The 17532-nt window shown below is 39.0% G+C and overlaps 1 protein-coding gene across 1 annotated transcript in view; it reads left to right on the forward strand.

The window, feature by feature from the left end:
• Nucleotides 1-222: 222 nt before the first annotated feature.
• The window catches only part of LOC140235365 (uncharacterized), a 71283-nt gene continuing 53973 nt past the window's right edge, over nucleotides 223-17532 (forward strand). The window contains exons 1-2 of the mRNA XM_072315393.1: nucleotides 223-339; nucleotides 3173-4165. Coding sequence (XP_072171494.1) covers nucleotides 223-339; nucleotides 3173-4165 — 1110 coding nt within the window. The remainder of the gene's footprint in view (nucleotides 340-3172; nucleotides 4166-17532) is intronic.

Raw genomic sequence — 17532 nt, forward strand, 5'->3', positions numbered from 1 at the left:
TGATAGTAAATACTGCCAAATGACATTCTGCTTCCGTTTGTTGAGACATCGAGTGCATTGGTTCTGCAGAATAAATTCCAAGGCACCGTCATGTGACCAATGTTTAAGCTTAATTCAGAGATTTACCTCTCTCGTCCTTTCTTCTATATTAAAATTTTGTCATTTTGTAGTTTTTTATTTCATCTATTCATTACTATTATTCTTTTTTGTTCTTATTGTAGGATGGCGGGGCGGGAACACCTCCCGGATCATGCTCGAGCCGACGCCCGGCGAAAACGCCAGCCAGCCCAGGAAAGCAAGCATGAACGCAGCACTCCGATCTTCGAAGCACCAGTCCGGGTTAGACAGACCTATATTCTTACTGATTATTGCAATATTGGCATTTGCACATTTTTACCACTTCAATTTTCCTCCAAAATATGATGGCAGAAACCTTTATGATTTCTAAGCCTGAAATTGTTTGCGTCTGAAGTAAGCAATGGACAAGTTAGGTCACATGAGATATACATGGACGTACATCTATTAGTTTTTCTCGAATCCATCTACACTCCAAATTTTGAAGATGAAACTTGTGTGATTGTAGAATGCAATTTCATGTAATGCATGAACGAAAAGTATTAAAGAGATTTTGGATATTGTGAGAATAACATTAGAAGCACATGCAAATCTTTCTGCATATGAGAATGTTGCCATAGTTGAAATATCACTATTTCTGTACAATATGTATGCATGGCCGTCTGCACTCAGAAATTCCCATGCCATGATCTATCTCTGGACATTTAGGTTTGAATTCATTTGTACACCCTCGGGACCTAGTAATGAGGTATCCGATTTACCCTTCACCTATCGAATTTCCCTCGGTTCTAAAGAATTTAAGAATGTACTAGGTTGTACCATGTAGGGCATTTTGTAAGTTATGTTAGTGAAGAGGTTATATCAGACCAACTTCCTTCCTCTAATCAAAGGGGAAGTCTACCCTGAAAAAAAATAGTATGTGTGAATAGAAGCAGAAATATCAGAGAAACAGGACAGTGAAATTTTTAGCAAATTCTGATCAAAACAAAGAAAGTGATCAATTACACGTAAATGCTGTATATGTCATATAATAGGGAGTCTAATTTTTTGTGAATTTGGACTTTCCGACAATTTCACAAGTGGTTAAATTCACGCTTGTGGAATGCAGAAAATAAACACCCTGCGAAATATATGCCGTATACAGTATAACGAGGGCTAATGAACCACAGAATCTTGGGCGAAAGAAACAAGCCCCGACAAGATCATGAGCAACATGTACCTTCAAACAAAGAATGTGCCACGATAGTTTTTCCGAGGACTTTTTGGGGAAAAAATGGATGTAGGAGGAGCTGGTATGGATGAGGCATTGTTGGCTTTAGACTTCTTTTCCTTTAATTGCATCTTAATGTAAAGAAAATAGATCACTACAAATCCCTGCTCCAAATTCTTGCCTGATGAATTATTGATTTATGATGTGTTTCGTCATGAACACCCCCATCAAGAATGAAAATATAAAGAGGATAGCGAGCATTCCTTACCTAATTTTTTTTTTTTCATTTTGGAATTACAAGGTATATGTTATTTCATATGCACACATATTCGTTTCTTTTTCAGTGTGATTGGTAATGATTATAAGATAGGGTTTTGTTTTAATGAATAAGTTTAATTTCCAGATTTCTTTGATTTATTTCTGGTGAAAAAAATAACAACTTCAGGTTAATATACAGTTCGACCTCGATTATCCGGCCATGTCGGGACCGGTGCTCATCCGGATAAGCGAATTGGTCGGATATGGGAGACACAATGTTGATGTATATAGCTGCCGTCCAAGCTGCCGTCCCAGTGCACTGGCAGCTGTAGGCAGGTATAGCGTACCCCGCAACGGTGGTGTTATGCTAGCCTGCGCAAAATTGTAGTCCCTTCTTCACAAAACTGCTTACTTTCACGATGATAATGTGGTGTGAATTTGTTAGTTCTGTCGGGAATATTGTAGGTAAATCGTGTGAGTTTTGTAGAAATTTTAATTGAATTTAAAGTCATTGTTTTTTTCTCAATTTTTGGATGAAAAAAAGTCCTTCACTGCGTGAACGCGTCCGGATAATAGAGATTTCCGGATAAAAGGAGGCCGGATAATCGAGGTCGAACTGTATAAGAAAAAATGCTGTGTGATTTGCCATGCAGTTATATGGAATGGTCTGCAATGATCTTCAGTAACGGTAATTGCAGACACAACATTGCAATACCTTGGTTTTTCACATCTGATTTTTTTTTTTTTTTTTTTTTTTAGATCTGAGCTGTTGCCATGGTAGCAACAACTAATCATAAGTTAATCATTCCAAGCCACTGTATTGCATAGACCCTGGAGTACTCTGCAGTGGACGTGGTCTGTATGGCATTTACAGATTTTACAAAGAAAAACCCTGGCACTTGCCTATTGCATTAAAGTCTGGATTAGAGTTCAGATTGTCCAACGATACTGATTGTCCAGCAGTACTGATTACTGAGCTACTGTAGGAACATCCCCAGAATTTACTGACAAAAAAAGAATGTGCTCTGAGAAACAGTCAATACATTTAGATGCCGTGTATTGGAGCTGATAATTAAAGAGACTGAAAAATCACAGAAGAGAGCAGAAGTTTTCTATGAATATGTTGTGATTTCTTTTATATATATTCCATATCCTTTTCTTTTCCTTCTTTTTCTCTCTCTTATGCATTCCCAAAAGATATGCAGGTACAAGTAACTTGTAATTGGTGCATGTATGCAGTATGGCTGACTTTGATATCATGAAAGATAAAACAAAACTTGAAGAGGATGTGTAAATGCTCTTGTGATAGCAAAATTCTGGATCACAGCAGCACTAAACGTCAAAGCTATCCCTGATGCTATGTATCCCCCCTCAAAAAAAAAAAAGAAAAAAAAAAGAAAAAAAAAAAGAAAAAAAAAAGAGAAACACAAACTAGGTGAATCTTGAAAAAGCTACCTAGGCACCACATAGGATCGACAAGACAGTGAAAAAATTTTCTTTTTCCTGTGCCATATAATGTAATAGGATTAGAAAAAAAATCCCCTTTTTTTAATCCACAAAATGTAAATCCTCAGACTTTGCTCTCAAAACTTGAGATTTTTTTTTTTTTGCTGTTATGTTTCTTTGCAGTCAAACGTGAAGGATGACCTGAGCTTGAGCATAGAGAAGTCGCTTGGCAGTTACACTCACTTCAAGCTGCCTTTCATCCGTGGTGTTGAGTACCAGCCACAAACCCCGCAGCCAGGGGACGGGAAGAACATCAGCCAATTCCCCCTCAATGGCCAAATGAAAGGATCTGGAGGATCGTCATCAGGGCAACAATCTTCCAGACCCCACCAGCCTGGAAGTGCGCCGCGACAGGCGGGCCACGCAAAGAGCTCGCCGGCGGAAGCGCACAAGCGGAGCCAGTCGAAGCAGGCGCCGGCTGGCGCTTCGTCCGTCAAGGGCGTGAAGCGCGAGCCCGGACCCACTTCGCAGACGCCGTCATCAACATCACTGTCGTCCTCATCCTCCTCTTCCACGTCCTTGCACAAACCCCCAAGGCCTTCCTCCCACGACAAGGCCAAAGAAGGCAGCAACCAGCGGCGATCCAAGGAAAGTTTTGTGAGGTCATCAAAGCCCCAGTCCTCCTCCACTGCTTCGGAATCAAACAGCTCCCAATCAAGGACATCCTCAAATTTGTCATCATCAAAAGCAAATCACACTTTATCAATGTCATCATCATCATCCGCCAGTGCTCCTCGGGTGGGAAGCTCGCGACCCTCTGCAAGTTCTGCCAGCAGAGGAAGTGCTTCTTCCAGCTCAAATGCCTCCGACTCCAAAACTGTTCTCCATGCCAACGGCCTCCTCACAGAGACCACCTCAAATGGCAGCATGGCCAGCTACCCAATGAGGACAGCAAGCATTAAGACTGAACCCAAGGAGTCCAAGAAGGTCTCAAGTGACCAGCGCAAAGAAGCTGCGGTCAGTGGCCAAAGTCACCGGGACACAGAATCTATGTTCGTATCGCCCATCTCCGAGTCCTTACGCGATCAAAATGTCCCGTCTTCTGTCAAAGAAGGGAGGAAGGAGCGAGACGGAGAGTCAAAACAATGGCTCAAACTCAGTATTCCACACTCTAAGGTGAGTGCCGAATACTTGATGGACCCTCAATTATTTTGAAATCAGTTCAGTGTAATTTGGCATGTAAAAGTTAGTTTGTAGATACTGAAAATGTATTCTGGTTGTATTTTTTTCTTTTATGCATACCCCTCAATTCTGTGTCATTTTCTGTAAGTGGTATGATACCTAAAGTACAAATATTTGATATCGCATAAATCCTTCACTATCATCCTTCATTGAGTATATTTATGTGAATTATTCAACCTAATCACATTGATGTGATTACACGTCAGACTAGTTTTGATTTTGTTTATCAAACATCTGGCTGTGTCTATCAGGGCATAGATCACTCCTATATACCAATATGAGTGTATCATACAAGTCTGGGTCTTAGGTGGGTATAGTCCAGTTCTGGGTTTGGTCTGGCTTGGCCTGGGATTGGTTGAGGTGTGGTCTGGGTCTGGTGTGGGGGGGGGGGGGGGTTCTTGTGCGGATCTGGTTTGGTGTTGTCTGGTTTGGGACTGGCCTGGCTTTTGCCTGCAATTTGTGTAGGTGTGACCTGGGTCTGGTCAGGTTTGGTTTGTGTCTGGTCTGTTCCGGTTTTGGTCTGCTTTGGTGTTGGCCTAGGATTTGTCTAGGTCTAATCTGGGACTGGTATGGGTCTTGTCCGGGTCTGGTTAGGGCATGTCTGGTCTTTTGTGGGTATGATCATAAATCATTTTAATTGGCAACATTGAAACACTGATGATTCTGTGCAACTGTACAATCAGTGCTAGTTGCTGAAGTGACTTGGGAGATGTTTGATTGTGTTGTGTGTACTAGCAGAACTCTAGAGGGCGCTATTTTCAGATATACTGCATCTGTTGGCAGTAATAGCAGCTAAGCAATTTAATCAGAAGTTTACATGTCTTATTCAACATTTTCAGTGCAGGTTGAGAAATCATATGATTTTGATGGCGATCACAAAATGCAAATAGATTAAGAATGTGAAATAACACATTTATACGCAGCCCACAGCATCACTGTGCCATCCTCAAATGAAAGCTGATTAGTGACTACATTATCAAACATGCTGTAATTCATTACTTGTGGCATGTCCTTTGACTGTTGGCAGGAAGCCACGCTCCTTAATAAGGAGGAGATAAAGAGGGAGGGAGAGATATATATAGGGGTAGAGAGAAATACATTGGGGGAGATAGAAATATATAGGGAAGAGAGAAATATATTGGGAGAGAGAGAAATATATGGGGTGAGAGAAATATATAGGGGAGAGAGAAATATATAGGGGGGAGAGAGAGAGATGAGAGATGGAAGAGAAGGGAAGGGAGAGGAATAGGGAAATAGAGAGGGAGATAGAAAAAAGAGAGAGTTATAGAGAGGAGGAGAGATGGGGGGGGGGGGGGAGACAGGGAGAGGAAGGTGGTGAGTGGGGCAAAGACTTTAAAAAAAAAAGTAAAATCATGATAGACCTATCCATGTGACTTCTTTACCCTGGATGTATGTTACTGTGAATCATTATTATGTCTCCTATAGAGTATATGTGTCATGAGGTATTTTTCTGTGTTTTTTTTCCTGTGTTTTATGCTTCCCTGTAAGTTTGAAATAACATTTGAAAATGACTCATTTCGAGGTCTCCCAAGCAGATAACAACACCTCCACCTGCTATCTTTTTATCCCCCCCCCCCATTTTCTCATGGTTGGGGATGATTTTAAGAGCAAAAGAGTTATTTATAACAAAGCAGCGTATCAATGATGATGAAGATGACGTTCACGATCTAATGAAAGCTTTTCTTTTTAATGCCTTAAACATTTCCCATCTGCGTCAGGTAAATTTGTCAAGTATGAATGATGGGGGATTATTGTGTCTGGTATTTTGTTTACTCATAAATTATTATTTTTTTTTTGGAATGTATAAATTGGTGATTAAAGAAAAAGCACTCATGTCATTTGGACATAAGTAATAAAAAGATTCTTTAGATAGACTTCAGTGATCCATTTTGATTGATGAATGAAATGAATAAAAATATATTTACAGCTCAGGCAGAGGTGGTTAGATTAAAACTGCCGTTGTGTCTTCCAGGACTTTCGGTTTTGCAGCATCACTTCATCAATGGTACGCCTGACTGAATGAAACTTTGGTAGAGAGCATAGAGTGTACTACTGTAGGGCACATGTGCTGCAGAATTTTAACAATTCCTGCCTGCTGTCATGCACTCCGCCCATTTTATATTTCCCTCTACAACCTGACAATGTCCCAATAATCTGGCTGGAGGTGCCAGAAGGGGTTTCCACGGGTACTTCACAGATCTGCAGAGAGATCACTCATTCCCCCCTCCCCACTGACCCCCACCCCCCTCCCCCCCATCAAAAAGTTTTTAGGATGGTGATGTCATTGCCCCCCTTCGGCACCAAACTTGTTGACGTCATAGCTCTGCGTACCTGGGCAGTTGCTAGGCTATGGACTGTTTTTCACTCTTGCTGTCTCGTTTCTATGCATGTTTTTGTTCGTGGCTTAGTTGAAGTTGATGGATCACGTGCAGTTTTCTACTCACATACACCTTGTTTACGTAACTGGATTTTTGTGTCAAGAAGTGGCAGTATGGATGAGTCAATATATTTCACTGAAATTTCTATTGAAAAAAAATACTAATGCCTCTCTATACCTCAGAACATTACACGCACACACAAAAGACAAATATGCTAGTGAGACAGCTAATGTTAAACAAGAGTAATTAGTTTCAGAAAGTTTTCAAAGTCTCACAAGTTGAAACATATATTTTCTTTCCTTTATTTATTTTCCTCTTCTTTCACTCATCTTCTTCTACCCTCCTCCCAATCTTGCAGAGTGAGTGGAATCTGTTTAAAGGGATCGTACAGTTTTGGTTGAGACCTAATTTCAGGTTTCTAAAATTTTTTGGTGAGATAATGAGAAACCTGTTATGAAATATGAAAGAGCATGTAATTCTATAACAAATTCAACGTTTATTTGATGACAATTGGTTTTCATATGGCTGAGATATCCAAAAAAGAGCAATTCTAATAAAGTGTGGGACCCACACTTTATTACGATCGCTTTGTTTTACTTTGTTTTTGGATGTTTCAGTCATTCCAAACCTGATTTTCATCAAATAAACTTTGAATTCCTCTCAAAATGGTATGCTCTGTACTATATCATAAGTGCTTTCTTGGTATCTCGCAAAAAGTTTAAAGCCCAAATCTCATCTCCACCAATACTGTACCATCCCTTTAAGCGAATTTTCTTCTTTCCTTTGACTTTCTTTTTTCTTTGTTTGTTTGCATTTGTATTGACCAGAACTTTATATTGTAAGCTGCACATGATATCAAACTGTATCATAGCAATAAGTATCATGCGTAGGCACCCTGTAAGTACCTGCTGGCATATTCCTAGAGGATGAGTTGAGGGGAAAATTTGCATTACTGCGGCATCTTCGTGATCCATTCAGGGTCTGCGGGCATCGCTGCTCTCGAATGGCATTGATCTATCGGTTGTCTTCAAATAATAAAGGGGCATTAAAGCATCTAAGATGCATGAGAATGGCAAATGGCAGAGTGCTTTGCTTTGTACTCGTGACTGGTGGAAAAAGGGAAGAGCAGTGATAGATATCCATTTGTGAGTGACTTCCTTTGAAATCAAATTCTGCAGGCACTTGTTTTTTGGTTTTTTTTTCCATGTTTCCCTTCCGTGGGCTGAAGTTCATTATGGAATGTGGTGTTTAAGCTTGACAGCTTAGGCCAATAGATCACAGTTGAAATGCTATTAGTCGCTACTTCCTTTTGTTTGTGTGCTTTTTTTTTTTTTTGCCAGTGTGAAAAGCGCTGCTAATGTATACTGCCATATAAGGCTGTAAAGATCATCCGGATGTTGTGATTCTCCACATTAGTGATTCTAAGCCATGTGGCGTTAAAAAAAAAAAAAAAAAAAAAAAAAAAAAAATCACTACAGTGAATTACTACAACATCAATTACCACAAAGAAAAGCAGATGAGCTTTCAGGATTTTCATACGTTGCCATTGATGGTAGCTTTTAACATGAATTTACCTGAATGTTAATTGGTGTGATGGGCCCTAGATCGGAATGGTCCTCATGTATTCTTCAGATTTATGTTATATTGCAGCTACCACTGAAATTAATGAATCAAAATACAGTAGCACCTTCTGAGCTATCAAATTCCATCCTAATCAAACTTTGTTGCCAAATCTCACTGTAGCTGCCACTTTCAAAGTATGCAAACCATTGAGACCATGAAAACACAAACAGCAATGATTGCTTTACAAAAAAATGGCAAGTTTCCCAGTATTGAAACAACAATCTATGCTTCAAAACCACTGACAGTATTGTGGAAGGGTTATTGTACGTGGACTGACCAGTAGTAGTTTGCAATAATTTGTGTTTTGGCAGCCCCATTGGTTTTTTCCCCTCCCTCATCCTTACTGTAACCAGCTTCCAGCATCTGCAAACTCTTGACAGTGCATAGATAGATGGCCATTTACATCTTCCATGGGCTGAAGAAGAATTCCGTAATCATCATTGAAACTGCCACCATTTGTTACCATGGCAGCATCATCACCACGACGATCACCGCCATCGCTCACCAGCCCGTTTGTAATTCCGCAGCATGCAAAACGTATGAGGGTAGTCATGAGTAAGGTAGTAGAGGCAATGTATTACTGATGATGTCTTCAGTGAGAAACGAGCTCTGGCTGCCATGGTAACGGCTATCCATCTCATTGAAAAAGAAAAAAAAATGACTTGGAGTAGGAAAAAAACTGTAGCAATTCAGACGGATCAGACCAAGATTTTTCAGAGAGAAGTCTATTACAATTTTAGATGTTAATCTATGGTTGTTTTTTCCATAAGAGTTCTGAAGAGTCTGGTATGAAATTGCTCACAATCATGAGTGCATATATAAATGTATTTTGATAATATCAATATCATATTCACAATCTTTTTTTTTTTTTTGGTAGCATTTTCATCCATTGACCTTTGTCACAAAGAATGGATATGAAGTGGCCATTGATTTTCTTAATGTCTAAAGTAAAATCTACTCTGAGTGGTTTCTGCACATATGAAAATGTAGAGAGTTGTAAGCAAATGCAGAATTTGTCCCAGCGTGTAGCCAATTTCTCTCAATCAGTGGGATTTCTTGAATACATAGTGAGGGGGGAAAAATCTTAGTGCCTTGAGAGTTGAGCTGAGATTAAAGGTACTGTTTACCATTGGCAGCAATGATTTAAAAAATAAATGTTCGAGATATCACATTTGATACATATTTGTAGGTCAGTTGTATCACAAAACATCCTACCATATGAAAATTTTATCATAAAGCGTAAAATATAAGGAGATGTCACAGTTTTTCTTATCAAACCATAACTGTAGAGGGTTTAGTCAAAAAACATTCTTATTGTAACTATTGTTTACATTTTGTATATTCAACAATACTTAAGAGTGATTATACTGATTCAAATTCTTACATTGGCCATTTCTATCCCTAACTCACATTTTAGAACTATTTTGAAGCACTAAAGCTGGGTTTGTGTTTCATGTGCAAATGGTAAATAATGCCTTTAAGTGGAAATCTGGAGTCAGCGCACTTGGCTACATGCGGGATTGGTCTTGAAAAGGTCTGAAGACTGGTTTTGAATTACGTATTGTAATTGGCAGGAGGAATCTCCTATTAAGTGGATGAGAAAAGAGAAGAAAATAAGTACAGATCGGCCTCTTTTATGATGGGAAAGGGGAGAGCAGAGATAAAATTGAGTACAAATCTTCAATGATTAGCATTACAGAAAAAACAAATTACGAAAGATTAAAAGAAGAAAGGAATCTGAAAGTAATTTGACTGTGTACCAAAACAGGGAGATTGTTTTGAAAGAACATAGTATCATTTGGAAAGATATTGAATAAGAGATGAAAAAAAAAAAAAAACAGAGAAAAAGAGAAAATGTGTGTGTGTGTGTGTGTGTATGTGTGCACGCATCTATGTATGTATGTGTATCTGAAAAAAAGAAAATGAAAAAGAGGGAATGATTTGCTTGAACAACGGAAATATGTTCTTACAGTAGCGAAGAATAGGGAGCATTTTCGATATAACCAGCCAAAAAAAAAAAAAAAAAAAAAAAAGGAAGAAAAAAAATGTATCTAGAGCACAAGGCTAACAGTTATGTATCAAAGGTCAAAAAGGTGAGGCACACCACTCTTTATTACTAGCCAGAAACAGACTAGCACCCCCTTTTATCTGGAGTATTTGGCTTTGGCACCTCTTTAATATCCAACCAATCGATGGGACTGATGATTATAAGAAAGAAGAGAGGAGTATGTGCCAAAAAAAAAAAAAAAAAGAAAAGAAAGAAAAAATGCTGAAAACGTGCTTTTGTCAAATTGATCAGATCTCACTGTAAGACCTCGTCGTCGTTGGAAGATGGGGAAGGGCGGTCATTGTCCACACCTCTCCCGTCTCTGGCGATGCTGTAACGGCGCCCCTATTCAGACGCATTGGCGTCTCCACAGGGGTGCCCGATACGAAAGGACACACAAAGACGGGAGAAAACAAAAGGAGAGAGACAGTCTGAGACAGAGAGGGAGAGAGCGAGAGAGAGAGAGATGGAGGGGGAAAGAAAAGAAAAATATCTCAGGATTTCCGGAGACTGAGGTGGGAGAGAGGGGACAAAATCATGACGATAACAGAAGTGATATCATATTTAGTTATATAGCAATAAATCATGCGTAGTCCCAGAATACAAGACCTCTACCCCTTCTGCAGAAAGTGCCATCCCAGGTTCGATTTTACATCATTTTTCTATTTGCTTTGGCATCATCCAAAGTGTATTGGCATACAGATTTTTGTATAGATAGTGACTTCTTAGTTAGATTTTTTTTTTTCACATGGTTTGAAGAGATGCCACAAACATGGTATTAAAAAAAAAAAAGAAGGAAGCAGTACCGTTAATTGTGTGATTGATTTTTTTTTTATTCAAAACGATTTGATTTCGTTAATTTTCATTTTCAGCAAAAATATAAATGTACAAAACATGCAAAAAACAGCAACAAACAAACCCACACATTGATGTTCAGCCAAAACTATACACATTCTCTCAAAACGTGATATCATTTTCGCATCAATTGCTCTTCACATTCATCTTTGAATCTATTAGAGCAGAAGTTAGTAAAATCTTTCTAATCAAAGCTGACAATGATGAAAAGCTACATCCCTTCTTTTTCCCCCGCAGAGAATCAACAGGAAATTTAGAAGTACTAGGGGCAGGTGAAGATGTGCAAAAATATATGAAGCGTGTTTAGGAACACGTTAAGTAACAAGTTCTTTATAGTTAGTATTAAAGCTCTCTGAGCAAGCACTGTTGAGTAAAGGAGGAAAAATCATTGTCAACATGGATGTAATTTATTCTCCTGGTAGGATGCTCCAGATTTCTCTGTTTGTATGATAGAGGTTTAGAAACAAGCCACTGAGGATTGTCAATATTAGTGCAAAGAAGCAAATACAAAATCCACAAAAAGACATTCCCTCTCAGCTGACGGTCCAATTAGTGGTTCATCATCTAGGATCCATATGGGTGTTGAAAGATCAAGTGAGTGTCAAAGTGATGTCATGGAATAATGCTTATTGTTCTCCTTGTAACCGAACATCTAACCTTTGGTCATGGCTGAGTATACACTGTACGATCCTAGCCACACTACACAATAGGAACTTTGAATTCTTGGAGGAAGGGATTTGGGGGTGGAATAAGAAAGCAAAAGAACAAATAAAGTGATGCGTCTTGTCTTAGGTACAGATTGAATTTGTGTCACAATATCACCCTCAATTAAGGAGTACGCTGGAATGTTTGTGGAACACTTGGAAAATGTTCAGCTATATAAAAAATGCCACATACTTTGCTATTTGTAATCTTGTTCAGATTAGTCTTTATGATTGTCTTTATGATTGTCCAATGATGGTCCAGAAGCAGTGTAGGTGATAAAACAACAACAAAAGAATGGCAGCTTGTTTGCTGTCCTCAAGGGGGATGCTATTTTTGAAAGGAATGTCTCGGGCATTGATATGAAAACAGTATTGTATTGCTCATTAATGCCACGTCAGGCGTAATCAGCTGAAATTGATGAAGAAATCAGGAGGGCATTAAACGGAATGTGATAGCTGGTAATTTTTGTTCTTAATGCCCGATCAGACTGAAGAGCAGCGATGCAAGATGCAGCACATCACAGAGCCCTTTGGTCAAGAGGGGACGACTGGCACACCGGAGGAGACGTGGTGCGAATATTCCACACGTGTGAACGTGCGTGCAGAGAAATTGAAAGTTGTTTTTTTCTCACATTTGTGGTATCTCGCGACATGTGATGTTTGGGAGTCGCACACATATCTTTGTTGGAGCCCAGCCAGAAAAGATGCTGTGAGGAAGGGCCTCTGTTGCATGCCTTTGTGGATTTGATCTTTGTGGTGTTTTCAGTCAGCAACCAATTGTCATGAATCTGTCAGGTGTCATGTGAAAGTCATGTCGTCTGTACAGTATCTCCTCCAATGCCTAATGTGGCAACATTATGAACTAGGGATTATTCAACTGGAAACTTCACTACCAATAAACAACACATGCAATCACTTTCACATTCAATGTGCTGAAATAGAATTCCCTTTGATGTCTGTTTTTATATTAAGATACAATAAAAAGAAAACCTTTAGAATCTGCGTCCGCTTATGGCAAACCACGCGTCCTACTCATTGGCGGTGAGTTTTACTGCCATATATAAGAATGACTTATGTATGCTGTGTTCTGGCAAACCAATGTTGCTGATTAAAACAGTGTTAAAAGATGTTATTATGTGGGTATACGTGACGTGGTCAAAATTCTATTTATAATGCATTACTTATGCATCTTTCCGGTTCTTAATCAGTGCCATTTTTCAAAATTATGAAATTAATTCTACACCTTTGTTCTGTGATCATGCTGGCTGTGTTGGACTTAATGAAACAAGAGCTTTTGAAACTTTTTGATCTTTTACTTCCCCATTTAAAACTGTTCTGGTATTCTCAGTCTTGCTCCCCTCCCACAGGTTGAGCTTTTACCCACTCATTCCCTATGCAGTCTTTAAAGGAGACCTTCGGATGATTTTCAGACTTTTACGTATGAACAACTATAGATTGGTTATGCTGGCTAGTGAGTCTCAGAATTTACAGTGATTGGGATTCATGAGGAATAAGAATGTTTTCAAAATTTTGTAACAAATCACAATGAACAAGGATGATGACATGGCAGCCTCACTATAAGAATGCATGAGTAGGGGCTCAAGGAAGCAGAACAAAAGAAGAAAGCATGCGTAAATTCTAAACAGGTGAGCTTGTTAAGCACATGGTAGTGTCATGAATTGCATTTACATTGCTACATTTCTGAAATATGTGAGGCGCTATGTCATCATCTTTTTTCAGTGTACTTTGTTTTGGGTTTTTAGAGTATTGATTTCTCTGCTCAAGGACCACAACAAATTCCACAAATCTATACATGGAGCTGTTGAATTTATGTACTCCAAGGTGTGAAATTATGAAAATCGTCTTGAATGCCCTTTAACACCCACCCAGAGTCTCTGCACAAGTGGACCACTGGGCTTCATTAAAGCAGAAGTTGATCACTGTGGTCTCATCGCATCTGCAACCATTTCCTTTCCGCTAAAAGCGGCCCCTTCCCCAAGCATGCAAGTCTCGCTCTCTTTGTGGTGGCCGGAGCGAAAATTGATTGTGACTTGAGCACTCTGGTGTGTAGCTTGAAGGGAGCGGATCATGGATTGGGGATGGCGTTGGAAGTTCACGGCAGAGAAAATGCGATGAAATATCTCCCCCCCCCCCCCCCCCCGTTCTTCTCTATCTTTCTCGCTCTCTTGGATTTTTGTCTGTCTGATGAGAATATGAGCTCCCGCTCTCTAATTTTTTTCCTTCTGATGACAAAGGCTCTGTCCCCTCCCAACACATAATTGGGGCAATAGAAAATGTATCCGTTGCCATGTCGCTTTCTATATTCGCATCACTTTTTTTTTTTCTTTTTTGTCCTCGGTGCCATGTTTGACATTTGAGTGCCACTTGCATTTGAAGTAGACTGGAGATATATGTATTTTGTGCTTTTTTTGTTTTTCTGTTCTGGTGAGCTGTACATGCATTCCCATTTGTTCTAATGAAATGCCAGAATGAGTAAGGTGGTTATGCAACATATATGTACAAGTACCATTACATTAAGTAGTTTATAGAGAATTCATAAGCATTGTCCTACTAAATCCAATGCATAATGTTCAGTAAAGGGGGTGCGTGACAGAAGTGATTACTACAAAAACCCAACATCTTAACTACAAAGAGCGACTGAAGTACAGGATTTTGTCTTCCATGCGAAAGGTTGCTGTCCAAAAATATTATGTATGAGTAATTGTAAGTGATACTGGATCATAGCGCATAGAAGGTTTAATGTGGCATGCCCATAAATTGTGCCATTTCCTGGCACATGGCTACAGCAGTGTTGAATTCATGCTTCAGTTTGATTTATATCAGCCAAACTTGTCGTTCACCTGTATCAATAATTTATGTGAAATTCAGAAGGAAGCTAGGCGTGCATGACACTATTAGACTTTGTAATTATACTTTGCCCTAATGGATTTTTTTTTTAGAATATCTATTTTAAGGGCATATTTTGACAGTAATGCATTTGGGTGATATGTCACCATCTAATACATTGTTGATGTGGTTTTAAAGGAATGATGCTAATATGCTATATTGTTAACATTGTTATCATCATTATTAATATCATCATTTTTCATTATCATTGTCATGGTTACTATCATCATCATTATTATCTACATCTTCAAAATTGTTATCCTCAGAAGCTAATGCAAAAATGGAATTTCCTGAGAATAAACCTTTAGCGCAAGAAAGCGTGGGATACTGCAAGTACAGAGGCAATGGAAGGGGAAGATACCACAATTTCTCCTTTGTACCCATGCTCCGTGCCGCGGAGAAATTATTCCGTCTGACGCAGGTGTTAATCAATTGATTTGACAACAGAGTACTTCTTCCCCAGCATGCATCATTCCCTAATCACAACGAACGTAGAGAGCAGCTGGCAGTGGTTCGCTGTCCCTTTCAACATTTTCGGCAGTAGTAATTTAGCGTGCAAAGAACAGGACAAACAATAACTGTACTTCTATGAATGTAGATGTAACTAAAGATACAAAAATATTCTTCCGCCAGTTACTTAAACTGAAAGATTTGCTCTTCAAGTGCTAAATCCTGTATGGGACTTGATGATTACTGTATGATGTGTACCAAGTTGGCTAAATGTTAACTTTTTTTTTTTGCTGAGATGCTGATATTGCTTTTTTTCAGTCCTGGGACATTAATAAGAAGGAGATTTTAAAAAAGAAAAAGAAAGAAGAAAAAAAAAAACTTGACAGATTTGTTCCGGGACAATATTACCTCCAAGTTCCATACAGGATTTCAACATTTTCTCTGAAAAACAGTTTAAAAATTGATAAACTTTAAAAACACTTCTTTAATCACTATATCAAAACTCTATTGAAGAGTGGCTTCAGGCATGGGAATGTCAAAGCCAGTGGAATGTTTAGCAGTAAAAATTGTCATGCTATGGAACCTGCACAATTTACACAGACTTGGAAGAGATTCTTTTCCTTCTGTGACACCTCTCTGATGTCGCCAGTGTTATCAGAGTGCAGTGATGAGAGGTTAGCTTTGGACATGTGACCAAGTAGCCATGATACATTGTATATGATTCATTAACCCGTTGAGGACGGACTGATTTTGCTATAACATGCATTTCCCATTGACGTCTGCCCAAATTTATTCAGGACTCGTCCTCAGTGAGTCAAATGCTGAGGCATGTTTACAAACCCTTTAGGGGGGATGTTTTTATGCCTCCGCCACGAAGTGGTGCCGGAGGCATTATGTTTTCGGGTTGTCCGTCCGTCCGTCCGTCCGTCCGTCCTTCCGTCCGTCCGTCCGTCCGTCCGTCCGTCCGTCCGTCCTTCCGTCCGTCCGTAATGAATTTTGTGGACAAGGTAACTATCGAAACCTGTTGAGGTATCCTAATGAAACTTGGCATGTATGTGTATTAGGGGGTGAAGTTGTGCCTATCAACTTTTGGGTGCACATGCTCAAGGTCAAAGGTCAAAAGGTCAAGGTCAAATACATAAAATTTCACTATTTCCACCATATCTATTGAATGCCTGAAGATATTTTCTTGAAACTTAGTGTATACATGTTTTACCCAATTAAGATTCTCTGGTGAAAGTTTGGGTCATGAGGTCAAAGGTCAAAGGTCAAAAGGTCAGGGTCAAATACATGAAATTTCACTATTTCCACCATATCTATTGAATGCCTGAAGAGATTTTCTTGAAACTTAGTGTATACATGTATTACCCAATTAAGATTCTCTGGTGAAAGTTTGGGTCATGAGGTCAGAGGTCAAAGGTCAAAAGGTCAAGTAAAAATATTGAAACTTCTTTTTTTTCTCCATACCTTGGAAAATTGTTCAAGGTATCTTCATGGAACATAGTATTTACATGTACTGACTGGAAGTGATTATCTAGAGAATGTAGGGTTCATGGGGTCAAAGGTCAGGGGTCAAAGGTCAAGTGCAAGACTTCAAAATGTTACTATTACCCTCATATTTATGCAATGCCAGCAGGGTTATTTTTTTACACTTGGTGTATGCATGTGTAACCTAATAGAAATTCTCTGGAAAGTTTTTTTTTTTCTTCTTTTTTTTGCCTCAAAGGTCAAAAGGTCAACGATCAAGTGAAAGTGCTGAACTAACTTTTTCCTCCATATCTCGAAGTGGCTCAAGTTATCTTGAAACTTTTTATGCATGTTCGACCTGAAAGTGATTATCTTATGAATTTTAGGGTCAAGGGCCAGATGAAAATGGTAACAATTTACTATTCAATTCAGAAATTGCACTTTTTCTCCACACCTGTACCTTGAAAATTACTCAATGCCTAAATGTATGAATGGGTAAAAGTCAAGTTAAAGTCCTTAAATCCCTAGATACATGCTCTCCTATTCATCCAATTAAACCTACGTCAAGGAAGGTGAATATTCAACACATTTGTGACAAACTTGTCATTTCAATATTTTGCCAATTTTGTGAAAATGTAATCACACATTGTCCACATGTACTATCTAGACCTATTGGGAAAATCATGCATTATGGCGGAGGCATACCAGTCGCCAAAGCGACATTTCTAGTTGTCTTTAAAGCCTCAATAAAAGAGTGTCAACGTGAACATGGTGCTACCTTTACATTAAAGGGAAAAAGCAATGTGGATTGAGTGAAAGCAGCAACATTAGTAGAACACATCAGTGAAA

Source organism: Diadema setosum, chromosome 11, assembly GCF_964275005.1.
Source record: "Diadema setosum chromosome 11, eeDiaSeto1, whole genome shotgun sequence".
Lineage (NCBI taxonomy): Eukaryota > Metazoa > Echinodermata > Echinoidea > Diadematoida > Diadematidae > Diadema > Diadema setosum.